Source organism: Heliangelus exortis, chromosome 24 (assembly GCF_036169615.1).
Source record: "Heliangelus exortis chromosome 24, bHelExo1.hap1, whole genome shotgun sequence".
NCBI lineage: Eukaryota > Metazoa > Chordata > Aves > Apodiformes > Trochilidae > Heliangelus > Heliangelus exortis.
This window is the reverse complement of record NC_092445.1, coordinates 4,055,291-4,070,957: the sequence shown is the minus strand read 5'-3', so window position 1 is coordinate 4,070,957 and position 15,667 is coordinate 4,055,291. Positions and strand designations below refer to the sequence as shown.

Sequence of the window (15,667 nt, the reverse complement as noted above, 5' to 3'; positions counted from 1 at the left end):
TCTTTCCAAGTTTCATCCCCATGCAAATTGCTCCAGCATGTCCTAATCCCTGACGGGATGGTAGAGGCATCAACAGCATTTATTTGTTGTTTGTTGCACTGGGAGAGCTCAGCACTTGCACGATGACGTGGCACTGGGATGCTGAGGCTCACGGGTGTCCCTTGTCCCTCTGTCCTGCCAAGGTGGCAGGTCCTGGAGGTGCTTCTCCACAGGCTGGGCAGTAGGATCAAGCACCCTGCACCCCTGGAGATCCAGCCCTCCTGTCAATTTGTTTGGTTTCCTTTTTTTTCTTTTTTTTTTTTTTTTTTTTGAGTCTGTGGGGCTTGCTGCTTTCCCTTTATAGGATCAGATGGGGCCCTGGCCCCTCTAGTGACATGTTTTATTACCAGTAGCTCCAGTAATGTCAGCACAGACCTAGACTGGAGCTGTGGGGAGCACACACTGAGCAGCAGGAGCAGGAGCTGTGCAGTGTCACAGCGCAGCCATAAGGGGGGTCCTGGCGGGGCTGCTGGTGGGGCTGGGGCCAGGCTGGGTGCAGACGCAGGGCAGGAGGTGCTGGGAGCTCCCTTCCACATGGATGAACTTTCCTGTACCCCTCTCCGGGCTTTCTAATCTCCAGCTTGTTACTGCTGAGCAGATGTGGCTAATTGAGGAGCAAAGCAACAGCCTGATCCAGCAAAGTGGAGGCCAACAAAATGAGCAACAGCATTCCCTGGCGCGCAGGGAACTACTGAGCACGGCCCTGCCAGCGAGCTGACATCTCCAGAGCTTACAGACTAATCTTATTAAACTCCACCAAAAAGCCTTTTAGAGTTGGGGGAGTCGTGTCCAGCAAAAGCTGCTCTGGATTATTCCCCTGCTGCCTCTGGGGTTTTTCAGCATCACCGGGTCCCTGCAGGACCCCACTGCCCGGCACGGAACGGAGCAGCTGCCCCTCCAACCCTCTCCTCCAGTGCTCAGCCCACCTCAGGCCTGGCTCCCGGAGAGGTGACTAACAGAGATGGCAGCAGGGTTTGTTTGTGGGTCCCTCATCAGCAGAGCTGAGCCCTCACACCCCCCTGTTCCTGGCAGAGCAGGCAGAGGCTCCCCTCCTCCTCACTGCCTTTCCTTTCTCTGCAATCCTCTGGATTTTTCCATCCCTTGCTTCTCCCATCCCCTGCTCCCGCTGCCTGCCCCAGGGGTAGGTGCAGGGAGGTTATAGGACTCCTTGTGTCACCACACAGCCCAGCCCCTTGCAGGACCTGCTCTGGGGTGACAGAACTGAGCCACAGGACCGAGCTCCCCCGAGAGACCCTGTGGGAGCAGCCCCCAGCTCTGCACAACAGCCTGGAGAGTTCTTGGGGGAGAGAGCTGGCCTGGACAGCTCTGATACCTCTGTCAACACTTTCCCTTCTCTCCAGCTTGCAGACAGTGTGTACTTGGTCTCCTTTACAGTTCCTGATGGGCCAGCCACTGATTTTCTTTGAGATCAACTCTTTTCAAACCTCTTGGTCACTTCAGTTGCTCCAAGAGGAGAGGGAGATGGTGGGACCCTCCTTTAAAGGTAACATTAAGAAAGGAATGAGTGATGGTATCTGGGGCTGCTGGACTCTCAGGTGCCCACAGCAGGGCTGGTTCTCCCCCCACTTCCACCAGGCAGAGGGACACAGAGCTGCAGGAATGCCACCAGAGGAACAGCTTTGCTTCCTTCTGCTTTGGCTTCCTCCTCCAACATTTTCCCTCAGCACTGGTTGATGGGTTTCAGACTGAGGGAGCATTTGGAAAAGAGCAGGAGGAGGCTGTGACACCAGGAGCAGCTGTGACACACAGCAGCTGGCGGGGTCCCTGGCTACCACCATGATGGGGATAAGGACACTGACACCAGTGGCATCTCCAGCAGCTTCCCCACTCCAGGCAGCAGAGAAGACCCCGGGCTGGCAACAGCAGCAGCACAGCATGTGCCCTGCCACCAGAATGTCACCAGGAGCAGCGTGGTGTTGGGGTCTGGCCAGGCAGAGCTGGGACACACTGCTTCCCCAGAGCATCCCCAGAGGCAGAGCTGGGACACACTGCAACCCCAGAGCATCCTCAGAACATTCCCAGTGCATCCCCATGGGCAGAGCTGGGACACACTGCAACCCCAGAGCATCCCCAGAACATTCCCAGTGCATCCCCATGGGCAGAGCTGGGACACACTGCATCCCCAGAGCATCCCCAGAGCCACCCCACGGGCAGGGTTACTCCCAGCAGCCACAACCAGGTGCTCTGGGAAATGAGGCTGCAAGGTCTGACCCAACTCAAGTTCATCTCCTGAGCCCAGGAGAGAAAAGGGAAGGTTCTGTTGTGCCTTCTGCAGAGCTGAGGCTGCTCTCTGGCTGACAAGTGGCCATGGACTATCCACAAAAATGCTCTAACACTGCCTGAACCAAATGTTTCTTCTCCACCTACCATGGTTGTTTGGGACTGGGCTGGAAAGAAAACTGCATCTTGTAGTTTTTAATAAAGCTTTTGGCAAACAGTTCAAACACTCGGAGGGGAAGCGGGAGAGAGGGTGAATTTATGGGAGCAGGAGGAGATCGTTTGCTTTCCTATGAATTGGAAAAGATTAAATAGTGTGCAAACGTTCTTGGATTCATTCCTCACGGAGCAGGATGGTCAGGAGACTCACTGCCTTGAACCTGAGCTGCAGGAAGGTCTCTCCTGCCACTGGCATTTTACAATTTTACACATTATATGCCAGGGTCAATCCTGAAGCAAGGGAAAATGGAAGAAAAATGGAAAAATGTCTGTTGTGCTCCACTTGGGGGGTTAAGGTTTGAGGTGGTGCTTCCTTGTAGATACTGCATGTTGAGCTGGTGACTCCTCAGCCATCATCAGCCTTATTTTTCAAATAATATTAGGAACTCTAATGTTTGCTCTGCCTGAGAACAAATGAGGAACTTGAGCAAAACTGCTAACCATAAAAGTTCCTGGACATCTGGAAAGGATTAGTCAGAAGGTGCTTGGGACAAGGAGTTCAGGCAAGTTCAAGAGACACTTACTGTAGGTTTGTTTCCATAGGAGGAGGGAGGAGGAGGGAAAGGGTTGGGGGGAAAAGCAGGAAGGAAGGATTGAAATAAAACCTAGGAAGAACTGGCAGATCAGATGAGTGATGAGAAGAACTGCAAGCTGCAGAGGTGTGAAGTGCAGAGCAGGCAGCCCGGGGGGCTCTGATGGGTGAGGAGGGGCTGGGTGCCCCAACAAGGGACAAACCAGGGTGACACAGAGCTGGCCTGGTGACTCCTGGTGCCTCCAAGGGCTGGCAAAGAGACCCTGCACTGAGCATGTCACACAGGGAAAGCACATCCAGGCCAGGATGAAAGTCTCAAAGAATGAGCATGAAGCCCACAGGGGCCTGTGAAAGCCCTGCTTGGTTTATGAGGTGACTCACAAAGCTTTTTATCACTTATTTCTGCCTCCAACTCAGTCTGCACTTGCATTCAGGTGCCAAAGCCTTTATCCTTTTCCTAAACACAGGCTCTTGTAGTAAAAATCAATTTTTAAATCTGGTTGAGATCCATGAGCCTACGCTGGAGCTTTTGGGATGCTTTTAAAGTCTGGAGTTCCCCACAGCAGGTCCTCATTTCTGAGGCAGAACAGACCCTGCTGCCCCAGGAGCTGACTCTCACCCCACAGGAAAACACAAACTCATCAGATACAAGTCAGATGCTCTCTATAAATGTTCGTGGGTCTTCAGACGTAGTGATTTGAGTTTGTGCTTTCCCTGTAAGTGAAGCATAACTATTTTCAAATTAATTTAGTAAGGCTGAAAATCAAAGCCTGAGATTCATGTTTCCTGAGGATTTTACTTTTACAAGGTAGCTCCAACTGCCAGCTGTATTTTATTGCATTCCTGACAGATCTCCGTGTGAGAACACTTCAGGAGCATTGCTCCAGAGCTCAGCTTTATTTTTATGGTCAGGTGTATTGTACCAGTCAGTCACAGAGCCCTGGTACTGAACTCCTCCTCCCCACACCTCCCCCAGGAGGCAGGACCAGCAGCCAGGGATGGCCACATCACAGCTGGCCATGGTGGCCACATCACAGCTGGATCTTGGGGGGCTCAGACACAGAAACAAACCCAGAGTGATTCACAGACCTTCCAGTGCCTCCTGCAGAGCCAGGGGCTGGGACCTCACTGGTTGCAGCTCCCGAGCAAGGGACAGGAGGAGCTGTTCCCCTCCAGAACTCTCCAGTCCAAAGCTGAGGTCCCACCCTGGATGTCCCCAGCCCCGGCAGGGCCCCCTCTCAGCAGGGTCGCAGTGCCCTCAGGTGGCCACAGGAACCACCTGGGTCTGGGACCAGCACCAAGCAGGGAGCACACACACACACCTGGTCCAAGCACAATTCTTTATTTGGCTTTCCATGAGAAATCATGGTTTTCTTACAAAAAATCTGGTATTTAGAGACAGGCATCCCCACTGCTTTGGGGAAATGCAACACAGGATCAGTGCCATATCCAGGAAAAAGTCTCCCTGGAGGGACCCAGCCAGAGGGTGAAGGGTTTAGGCTGTGTTTTGAGCAAGCCCTGGCAGCCACCAGAGGAGCAGCCTCTGCCAGGCTGAACTCTGCCAGGCTGTCCCTGCATCCCCATCGTTACATTTTCTTCCCCTCCTTTGCAGAGATGGGATGAAGGTTTTGCTCATCCAGCTCATCCTGAAACTGAAACAGCCCCAGCCCTGCCTGCTGAGGGCCAGCACCCAGCTTCCTGGGTGCCTCCTCCTCTGTGTTAGCTCAGGATGCACCAGGCACTGGAGCTGGATCAGAGCTGGTTCCTCCTGCCCTGTCAGGAGCCTGGTGAGCAGCACAGCTCCCGATGGTTATCCACAAACAGAGACACCTTAACAAGTGTAGCTGAGTTGGAGAAAAAAGACAAAAAAACCCATTAGTTCAATGCACTCTAACTGTAGCCAGCAGACAGAGTAATTTAACTTGTTTCTAACAGCCATACAGAAATAAATAAATCAAACTAACTCAGTGTCAGGGTTCACTGAGCCCCTGTCACCCTGTGAGGACATCACTGCCTGCCATGCCCGGAATCACCCGTGAGACCCCCAGAGCAGGGCACAGACCACCTGCAGCCCCCCGGGTGCGTTACCTTCAACAACATCTCCCCTGTAGCGCTCCAAAATCCTCTCCCAAGCCTGCGGGAGAGCTTCCATCTCCTCCAGGCTGTCACAGCTGATGCCGCGCAGGAGCAGCTCGCTCTCCAGACACCTTCGCGCCCGGTAAGGATCACAACGAGACACCGGCCCCCTCCCGCCGCCCGGGGAAGCCTCCCGCAGCAGGATACAGGTGCCGGTAGTACCGCTCCACGTCCTGCAGACCCTCCAGGGCCTCGGCCAGCGAGGGGCAGCGCGGGCCCCGCCGCAGGGACACGGCCAGACCCAGCTCTGCCGCCCGCTCCTCGTACAGACCCAGCACCGCGGCCACGCCGGCACCCACCGCATCGCGCACGGCCCGGAGCTCCGTCCTGCACCGCAAAGATGGAAGTGAGCGGCGGTGCGGCTACGGCACGGCCCCGGTACGGTACCGGCACAGCTCGGTACGGCTCGGTACGGCCCCGGCACGGCTCGGTACGACCCGGCAGGGCCCGGCCCTGGCACGGCTCAGTACGGCCACGGTACGGCCCCGGTAAAGCCCCGGTACGGTCCCCGCCGCCTCACCGCCGTCCGCCCAACTCCTCCATCACCGCCTCGGCCGCTCCGCGCTGCTTCCGCCACAGCCGTTCCCGCAGCTCGCCGAAGGTGCCCAGCGGTGACCGTCCCCACGGCAGCCGCTGAGCTGCCCGCATCTGCGCCGCCAGCCCGGACAGAGACCCCAGCAGCGGTGCCCAGGCCGCCAGAGCCTCCCGCCAGGACGCGTCCCGCGCCGCCACCGCCGCCACCCACCCCCGCAGCTCCGCCGCCACCGCCGCCACCGCCGCCATCGCCATGGCCGCCACCGGAAGCGCTGCCGAGGAACGAACGGAGGGGCCGAACCGGCGTCCTCGGCGTCATCTGACGGCGCCGAGCTCTGACTGGACCCCGCTCCGCGGCCGTTGGATTTGAACTCTGGGCGGGAGGCGACACTCCGGCTACCGACACCGATACCGATACCGAAACCAGCACCGGGACCGCCATCCCCATGCCTCCCGCGCGGAAAAAGGCTGCCCCGAGCGCGCGCAGCAGGAAGCTCGCGGCCTTCCTGAAGGATTTTGACCGCGAGGGTAAGCGGGGAGCAGGGGGGGGGAAGCGGGACCGGGACCGAACGGAACCGAACCGAACCGGGCTGATCCGTGTTCCTCCCCGCAGTGAAGAGCCGGGTTGAGCAGCTGCGGACTAACGGGCAGCGCTTGATCAAGGAGCTGGAGAACCTGTACGACCTCGAGCTCCTGCGGCTGCCCGTGGCACTCCGAGAGGTCAACTGGCTGGACTACTTCTGTATGGACCGGGACCGGTACCGGGAGGGGGCTGCGGGGCAGGGGTGGCCTTAGGGAATGGATGAAATGGTAATAAAGGAGGGGCAAGACTCCCCTGGGTGTTGTTTGAGCCCCACCCCCAGGAACGGTTCTGGGCCGCGGTGCCGATGTCCGCGGTGCGGGCTCTGCTGGGCATCTCTTGATTGTACCAAAACTCTTCTCTTTGCAGTGAAAGGAGGAAGCAAAAAGGTTCTGGAGGAGGCTGCAGCGGTAAGGACCCAGCTTCAACATCTCCCGGTGCCCCGAGCATCCCTGCGGGCACCCGCGGCTCCTCTGCAGGCAGCAAAGGGGCTGGGAGCCCGGGGGAGCAGGGGATGTGTGTAAAATACTTTTATAAATGTGTTCAGACGGGGTAAGAGCTGCCTGGGGTATCCATCAGGGGATTTGTGTGCTTATGCTGCTCCCTGTTGGTCTCTCCTCTGGTTGGTTTCCCTCCCAGACCTCTTTCATCTCACAAAATGAAAGTATTTTTCAGTTGGTTGGGGAGCAGGGCAGGGGTGAAGCAAACCTGCATCTGTCACACAAGGCACATCAGTCCTGCCTGGCACACGTGTGCTGCCACGTCTAGAAAAAGTGGAAAAGCCTCAGTCTGAGCACAAGGGGAGGTGTCCTCACTGTAAAACATCTCTACAGCTTTGGGCTACTTTCTTAAGGCTGTTTCTGTTAACTCTAATTGTCATGACTTTTTTCATTTTAGGCAGACTTGGAAATAGCAGAAATAAACAAGCGAGCAGCAGAAGTTATCCAGACTCCTTTTAAAGTCATCAAGAAAGGTCAGTTTGGTTTAAGCATTGTGACAAGTGCAGTGAGATGGAAACCCACCAGGGTTTACATTCTGTGAATAATAATTCAGTTCTTGCTTCCATCCCTCAACGTATTTAAAGACAGGAAAAATAATCCTATGTTTAGCCCTACTAGCAGAAGTAGCTCTGCCTGGTTTTATTAAATAATTCAAAGTAATGATCTGTCAGCTGTTGGGAAACTGTCTGGAAGAAAACAGACATGTGAGAAATCCTGACTGTTTAGCTTTAGCCAGAGTGAGCTAAGGGCCTTGAGGCCCAGCTGCAAGATTACTGAAAGATGAGCTATGGGCAAAAGAGAGCTGGCAGCAGAAAAGAAGAATAAGAGGATAGTGATGTAGCCAGCAGAAGTTCTGTGAGAACAGGATTTGTGGCCAAGATAGAGCCACCTGCAAGGTAGCATTAAATAAACAAGGGCTCTATATAAAGCGAGTGTGAATTGTTAATGAACAACTTCACTTTAACCATATTGGTGACCACGGGTTGTCCTTAAGCCTCCGTGGATTTTCTACAGTTCTTGCTTCCATCCCTCAACGTATTTAAAGACAGGAAAAATAACCCTATGTTTAGCCCTACTAGCAGAAGTAGCTCTGCCTGGTTTTATTAAATAATTCAAAGTAATGATCTGTCAGCCATTTGGATTACATTGGGATTTGGATTTCAGAAGCAAAGTGTTGCCAAAAATGCTTGTTGTTGTTGACTGTTTACCTGGGCTGCTAACTAATGATGTAAAGTTATTTGTTTCCAACCTAAATAATGCTTTCTCTTTCTAGTGGAAAAATCTAAACAGATAGATGAAGTCATTGAAGAAGAGGCAGATGCTCCTCTGCTTCCACAAGCAAAGAAAGCAAAGCATGACAGTCAGTGTGCTCCAGAGCTAGAGGCTGAAAGCACCCAAACAAGAACTGGGAAGGTAAATACCTCCTCTTGGTGATGACTGCATCCCCAGGGCTTTCTGGGATGGTGCCTGTGATCATGTAGCTCTCAGATGGGAGTGGAAAAACTGATTTGGTGATGAATGTGTGTTACAGGTGAAGGCATCCACTAAAAAAGTGCCCGTGTCCAGGAGCAGGAGGCCTCCTTCAGCAAGAGTGAAGCGTATGAGCAAGAGGTAACAGGGGGGCTCTTTTTTCACTGGATTTCAGAAATGAAGAGCAAGTGTGGGATGAGGTTTAGCAGGCTGTTTTGTGTAGTTGTGCCATACCATGGGGGGGAAAAAAATATCAGTGATCTGACAGTGAATGGAAAACTTCCTCTCCCGTGGTGACCCCTGCTGTCCCCAGCTCTGGGGTTTGCCTTGGATTAGTAAGAACCTCTGGTTTGCTGTGTACAAGCATTGATAAGACAATGATAAGCATTGATAAGGTAATGCTTGTACATTTGTTAAAACTATTCTTACTTATTTCCCTCTCACAGATCAAGCAAAAGCAACTTCATCACTCCAGCTAATGGCAGAGCTGTTGATCTCTGTGCTCGGGGAGGCACCTCCATGGTCACACCCAGGTTTGATTCCAGGTTTGTATTCCATTGCTGTGTGTTTGTACCTGTCACCTCTTTGCAACATAATCCTTAGTGGCTTTTTGAACCTGAAATGAAAGCCTCTCAGTCAAAGTGCTTTGAGCTTACCTGTAACTTCTTCCAGAATTTTCAAGACCCCAGGTCTGCGCACACCCGCGGTGAACGAGCGTGTTTACACCATCTCTGCCAATGGCAGCCCCCTGGCTGACAGCAATGACATCTTCATCACTGTCCCTGTTGGAGGAGGGGAGGTAAATCACATTTTTTATTCTGTCATCCTGTGCTGAAGGGAGAGCTTGTAACTTGGTGGGGGCCTTACCCCTTCCCAGTCCTTCACTTCTGTCTCTCCGGTTGTGCCACTGCAGTTCAGCAGGGACTGATCTGGCTTAAAGAGAATCTCAAGAGATTTGTAGCTGGGAGTGGGAGCTCTTTGAGCTGGTCAAAGCAGAATGGAGGATGATGTGCATTGCAGTAACATTTCAAGCAGCTTCTGCTGGCATTTTTGTTGATGTGCCACAAGGAAGGTGTGAGATCAGCTCCTGGCCAAGCTGAATCCAGTTCTCTGTACATGGTCTCCCACTAAGCTTGAGTTTTTATTACCTTTTTTTTTTTTTTTTTTTTTTTCTGGCTAGTACAGCTGACCAAGCAGAAAACCTGAGATTTTTTTGTTTTTTCCACAGAGCATTCGTTTAGCAGCAAGTGATTTGACCAAGAAGAATCTTCTTCATCTGAATCCAGAAGCCCAAGGAGTTATGAAGCAGCTATCAGTAAGTCTGTTTTTCCAGCCATGACCTGCAGTGTTGTGACTCTGTCATTAGTAACTGGACTGCTGAGCTATAATAGGAACTCCTTTCCCCCCCTTCAGCTTTGTCTTTTATTTTGGCTCATGTCAAGAAGCATGAACTGAGAAGGGAAGGAAGGGGGGGAGCAGCTTAACATCACAGCTAGCTTAAGAAAAACTGCATAAGCCATGTGCTGCTTGAAAAAGAGCTGCTGTCAGTGTCTCTGAATCAAAACTGAAAGTGTCTTCTACTTCAGGCAGAAGCTGTGTGGGACAGGAGTGTCTCAGTGATTGTTTTCTCTTTCTAGGTTCGTCTTGCACAAGCTTGCAGTGGTGCAAAAACCCACAGATGAAACCTGGTGAACGTGGCCATCCCTCTGTACATGTAGAAAGCTGCATTTAGGACTGCTGCCTTTATTTCTTTTGCTAATTTGCCTTCCTTCCATTAGTTTGGATTAGAATGAAAGAACTGATACTTTTTTTTTACCTATAATATGTAACGATATTAGTAATTTTTTTTCCCTGAATAATAAAGGAAATAGAATAGATTGTATTTTTTTAAGGCTGGGACCAAGATAGAGTTTTCTTGGGCTTGCAGACCAAGCTGTGTAGAAAGGCTGTTGTGGTGTCTTGCAGAAGGCAGAAGCAGTGACTGGAGTCTGTATCTGCCTGGGCAGGGAAAGCAGCAGATGAGCTGTGTTGGGCTTCATCCCAGGCACCTCCTTTCTCTGCACAAGTGCTTAGAAGACAGTGGTTATCTCAGAACAGTGCCTGAGATACCCAAAAGCAAGTTACTGGTGCCTGGGACTAAATGGAAACCTCCCTCTGCAGTTCAGGATGCTGCCATGAGTAGCAATCCCTTTGTTCTTATGGTAGCCATGACATTTGTAACAGTCCTTGAGAGTTTTATAGTCAGCTCGTGCATTTTACTGGTTTTAAAGAAATAAAAGATCACAAATCCTTTGACTCAACAGTATCAATCAGCTGAGACTGCTGCTTCACTGGGTGACTGAGAGCAACCTAAGAGCTACTGCAATATCCCCAGTGTGAGAGAACTTTGCTTTTCCTGCACCCTCCTCAAAAACTTAGCTGTTAAAAATGACTGAGACTACATATTCTGTTAATGGTTTAATTTAATTAACAAGGTTGAAATTGCAGTGAGCAAAACAGTGCTGGGTGCATGGGGAGTCTCCACTCCACTCACACACATGCTTCTAAAACTCTAGCATTACCTTATATTGATTACAATTCTATGCATATTAAAAAGGGGTGGGTTACATATATATTCATAGGGATTACATTGTGTTATTACAATATTCATGATAATCAGAGTCTAGGGGGAGTCCTCTCTTGGGGAGATATTGGGGGGGTCGTCAGGGGGTCTTTGGATGAAGTAAGAAGTCTTCCTCAAACTTGAACCCTTTACCTTTCTTGTATTCACAAACTTCATTCTCTTGTTACAGAGCAAAATTAGACCCTAGCCATAATTTTTCCCTTATCTGCTGGTTGTGGCATTTTTATGCCACATGTGGCATTTTTATGTGCAGATTTCACATTCTTTTGGTGCCTCCTTAGCCTTGGCAGGGCCTTGTTTTAAGAACAAGGCCCATGCTTCAATTATCACCAAGACAGAAGTTCCTCTCGTTAAGGCCTTGTGTTGCTTACACTGATTTTTGTGGAAAATTACAGGTCTCAATTGCTTTGTCTAGCCCCATATTCACTTTCTTCTAAGTTTAATTCTGAATTTCCTGGTTAGGAATTCAAATTCATTAACATCATATATTACATTTGCTTTTCCTGCACCCTCCTCAAAATCTCCAGGAGAAGCAGCACTCCTGGAACTGAGTACAGAGAGGGCAGCAGAAAGCTTGGATTAGTCAAAACATTGTTTTGCTTTTCTCATCTCAATTAATTCCATGCATTCCTTTGACACAGCCAGAACAATTAATGCTGTTTGAACAGAATGAAATAACTTCCTCAGCCATTAATGGTTTTTTTCCCCTCGTTGCTTATAGAAAATAAATCTTGCTTCAGTGCAAATTCATGAAAATTCACCTTTAAATGTGGCCTCTTGGGAAAGATTTATTGTATGTATATTTTCAAAAAGCAAGGGAGAAGTCTTTTGCTTTCCTGCAGCCACTCTCTTGTTTTTCAGCAGCCTGGAAAAGCAAAACTCTCTGAAGCACAAACTCTGTGCAAAATTCACACAAAATCTTGAAATGTGAAAAACTCTTCTCACTCAGGCTCCAGGGTTTCATTTTTCTTGTGAACCTTTGTAGCTGGGAGAGGAGAGGAGAGGAGAGGAGAGGAGAGGAGGAGAAGGAGAGGAGGAGAGGAAGAGGAGAGGGAGAGGAGAGGGAGAGGAGAGGAGATGGGGAGGAAGAGGAGAGGGAGAGGAGAGGGAGAGGAGAGGGGATGGGGAGAGGAGAGGAGAGGGAGAGGAGAGGAGAGGAGGAGAAGGAGAGGAGGAGAGGAAGAGGAGAGGGAGAGGAGAGGAGAGGGGATGGGGAGGAAGAGGAGAGGGAGAGGAGAGGGGATGGGGAGAGGAGAGGAGAGGGAGAGGAGAGGAGAGGAGAGGAGAGGAGAGGAGAGGAGAGGAGAGAGGAGAGGAGAGGAGAGGGAGAGGAGAGGGGATGGGGAGGAAGAGGAGAGGGAGAGGAGAGGGGATGGGGAGAGGAGAGGAGAGGAGGAGGAGAGAGGAGAGGAGGAGAAGGAGAGGAGGAGGAGAAGGAGAGGAGAGGAGGAGAGAAGAGAGGAGGAGGAGAAGGAGAGGAGAGGGAGAGGAGAGGGGATGGGGAGGAAGAGGAGAGGGAGAGGAGAGGGGTTGGGGAGAGGAGAGGGAGAGGAGAGGAGAGGAGAGGAGAGGAGAGGAGAGGAGAGGAGAGGAGAGGAGAGGAGAGGAGAGGAGAGGATGCTTGTTCTGGCCTGGGGATTATCTTCAGTTCCTGAGCAGTGTTCTGGGTGGCTCATCCAAAATATGTAAAATGCAAGAGAGAAGCTGATAATCCTTCCTTCAGCAGGGACACTGAGATGACAACATCTGGATGGGTGTAAGAGGACATTCAGAGGATAGAACTTGTCCTCTCTAACTTTGTCTAAGATTTGTTTATTTCTGTGTTAACTGTCCCACTGTTCTTCTCCTCCTTGGTTGAAGCCTCTTTGAAGGGGCTTTTAAATGAGGATTTTTATAGGGAATTTTTCTAGGTGTGGAAAATTGCTGCTTTTGGTAAAATCCAAAGCAGATTTTTGGTAAAATCCAAGCCTAGAGCATGATTAAGAAGGAAGGCTGGAAAAGCTGCTACGAGAGGTAACTTTTGCATTGTGTAAATCTTGGATGCATCGTGTGGCATGGAAGGAAGCTGCCAGAACAGGATTTATACAGGAATTTTCTTTAAAATACAAGCAGGTCAGTGGTGCAAAGCTCAAGCGTGTGCCCTGTGCTTGGGAATGGGAATTTCAGAGGTTTTGGCAGCTTCAAAGTCCTAACTGCAGGTGGCAATATTGTAAACTGCTAAACCCCAAGTACCCTTGTCTTGCCAGCATTTAGTGTAGTTAATGTGCTAATTAAAACCCAATTAGTGAAGCTGTAAATAAAAGTAAAACGCTCACTTGGATACAGATGGGTAAGTCTAGATTATGCTTTAATTGTGCAGGAAAAAAATAAAATTAAACCTAGGATGCTTACCCAGCCTGGAGAAGGATTCTGATAGCCCTGTAGGTTAATAAGGGGTGGGGAGGGGTGGCTACAGCTGGGCTGCTCCTCCAGAGTCCCCTGGTGCACAAATGTGTGCCCTGCAATCCTGATTCCTCTGAAGGGTGAAAGGCCAGACCTGTGCTCTTAGGGGGGTGAATGCATTAATTATTCCTACAATTAATTAAATATATACACATATAGATACACACATTTATTATTATATATTCTATATTATATATAGAATAAATATATAATATATAATAATATAAAGTAGTAATAATTGTATAATATATGTTCTATATTATATATATATTTATATATTATATATTATTTTATGTGTATATTATATATAAATATATATTATAGTATATAGAATATATGTTTATATTTCTATTATATAAAATTATATAGTATATATATGTTATTTATCTCTATTATATATTTATATGTTATGTATTTTTATATTTATTAATTATTACATTTATTATTAATTATATCTATGCATTAATTATTCCTACAAAACAAATTCTTGCAAAACACCACTGAGCACCTGGAGGCAGCAGAATCAGTGGGACAGGAGGGCTTGTGACTGCATTTCCCTTGTCCCAGGTGAGCACAGCCAGAGGTTTCTCTTTGCAGAGGTGATGCTGCTCAGGCAGGGCCCCCCCAGCAGAACAGCTCCTTCCAACCTCCCTTTCCCAATTGTCAGAGCAAGTTAATTGCATCTGACAAGAATTAAAGCTCCCTGGCAGCCAATAGCTAAACCAATTCATCACCTCCATCCACGCTGCCTGCTCTCTGGGCCACTCCAGATCGTGGCTAAGCATTTTTTCTGCAGTTTTATTGCTTGTAGAAATGGTTGGCATCACTTTTGGCCCCTTTTGCTCAGCACCAGGCAGTTGTGTTTTGTCAAACCTTGAACCTTCCTCTCCAGTTCAAGGAGGAGAGGGGCAGCAGCAGGGAGCTGGCTGGGTTTGTCTGTTTGGGGATGTTTTGTTCTGTTGTGTTTTTTGTGTTATTTATTTGTGTTATTTGTGTGATTTGTGTTATCTGTGTGATTTATTTGTGTTATTTGTGGGCTTTAGGCTGAACTGTTCTGTAAACTGAGTGATGGGGAATACAGATTGAAATCTTCTCTCAGGTTGGAAGGGGCTCTGTCTGTCCCTGGCTGCAGAAGGACTGACCTGAGCTTGGCATTTGGGGGTTTTTATAGTGCTGGAAAACTGCAGTTCTGCAGGGGAAAAAAGCTCTCCTGCCTTCCCAGCTGGCTGGCACTTGGCTCATCCCTCTGGCCAGGACCCAGGGAGGATGCTCAGGGTCTGGAGCTGCAGGGTGTGGGACTCCCAAGTTGAGTCCAAATTCCTGATGGAAATGTAAAACTATGAATTTAGAGAGAGAAGGTGCAGACCAGAACCCCAGTGAGGTTCCTTCCTCAGGATGTGGCTGAACAGGGAGACTTTGAAAGAAATTTGGGTTAAAAAGAGGGCCTACCAATTATGGAAAAAAGGGCTAACTACTCAGGAGGAATTTAGGAATATAGTTAGGTTGTGTAGAAAGAAAATTAGAGAGACAAAGGCACAATTTGAACTGAATCTCGCCACCTCTGTGAAGGATAACAAAAAGTCCTTCTACAGATACATCAATGGCAAAAGGAGGGGCAAGGAAAACATCCATTCCTTGCTGGACATGGGCGGGAATATAGTGGTCAAAGATGAAGAGAAGGCTGAGGTATTTAACACCTTCTTTGCCTCAGTTTTCAACAGCAAGACAGGTTATCCTGAGGACAGCTGGCTTCTGGAGCTTATAGAAGGTGACAAGAATCTGAACAGCCCCCCTGTAATCCAGAAGGAAACAGTCAGTGACCTACTGAGCTGCTTGGATCCCCACAAGTCTATGGGACCAGATGGGATCCACCCCAGGGTGATGAGGGAGCTGGCAGAAGAGCTCGCCAATCCTCTCTCCATCATCTACCAACAGTCCTGGCTCACTGGGGAGGTCCCAGATGATTGGAATTTGGGGAATGTCACACCAATCCACAAAGAGGGCCAGAAGGAGGACCTGGAAAACTCCAGGCCTGTCAGCCTGACCTCAGTGCCTGGCAGGGTTATGGAACAAATCATCCTCAGTGCAATCGCACAGCACCTGCAGGATGGACAAGGGATCAGACCCAGCCAGCACGGGGTTAGGAAGGGCAGGTCCTGTCTGACCAACCTCCTCTCCTTTTATGATCGGGTGACCTGCCTGGGGGATGAGGAGAAGGCTGTGGATGTGCTCTACCTGGACTTCAGCAAAGCCTTCGACACCGTCTCCCACAGCATTCTCCTGAAAAAGCTGTCAGGCCACAGCTTGGACAGGGGCATCTGTGCTGGGTCAGGAACTGGCTGGAACGGGCCCAG

General features: G+C 49.9%; 2 protein-coding genes across 2 annotated transcripts; one reads left to right on the top strand and one right to left on the bottom strand.

The window, feature by feature from the left end:
- Nucleotides 1-4,354: 4,354 nt before the first annotated feature.
- On the bottom strand, nt 4,355-5,968 carry AIRIM (AFG2 interacting ribosome maturation factor). Its single transcript, XM_071767472.1, has 4 exons — nt 5,685-5,968; nt 5,312-5,491; nt 5,117-5,235; nt 4,355-4,872 (listed from the first exon to the last, which is right to left on the bottom strand). The coding sequence occupies exons 1-4, from the start codon at nt 5,951-5,953 to the stop codon at nt 4,805-4,807; spliced, it is 636 nt and encodes a 211-aa protein (XP_071623573.1). The 5' UTR covers nt 5,954-5,968; the 3' UTR covers nt 4,355-4,804.
- Nucleotides 5,969-6,108: 140 nt separating this feature from the next.
- CDCA8 (cell division cycle associated 8) lies at nt 6,109-10,007 on the top strand. Its single transcript, XM_071767526.1, has 10 exons — nt 6,109-6,226; nt 6,312-6,440; nt 6,648-6,688; nt 7,176-7,251; nt 8,052-8,191; nt 8,310-8,389; nt 8,695-8,793; nt 8,921-9,047; nt 9,477-9,563; nt 9,886-10,007. The coding sequence occupies exons 1-10, from the start codon at nt 6,145-6,147 to the stop codon at nt 9,928-9,930; spliced, it is 906 nt and encodes a 301-aa protein (XP_071623627.1). The 5' UTR covers nt 6,109-6,144; the 3' UTR covers nt 9,931-10,007.
- The last annotated feature ends 5,660 nt before the right edge of the window (nt 10,008-15,667 follow it).

Excerpts from the sequence above, each read along its gene's own strand:
- AIRIM (XM_071767472.1), bottom strand. The coding sequence starts at position 5,953 with ATGGCGATGGCGGCGGTGGCGGCGGTGGCGGCGGAGCTGCGGGGGTGG. Across the intron at positions 5,236-5,311 it reads GAGCGGTACTACCGGCACCT|GTGTCTGGAGAGCGAGCTGC; the intron begins GTATCCTGCTGC and ends CCGGGCGCGAAG. Across the intron at positions 4,873-5,116 it reads CAGGGGAGATGTTGTTGAAG|CTACACTTGTTAAGGTGTCT; the intron begins GTAACGCACCCG and ends TCTCCAACTCAG.
- CDCA8 (XM_071767526.1), top strand. The coding sequence starts at position 6,145 with ATGCCTCCCGCGCGGAAAAAGGCTGCCCCGAGCGCGCGCAGCAGGAAG. Across the intron at positions 7,252-8,051 it reads TTTTAAAGTCATCAAGAAAG|TGGAAAAATCTAAACAGATA; the intron begins GTCAGTTTGGTT and ends TTCTCTTTCTAG. Across the intron at positions 9,048-9,476 it reads TCCCTGTTGGAGGAGGGGAG|AGCATTCGTTTAGCAGCAAG; the intron begins GTAAATCACATT and ends TTTTTTCCACAG.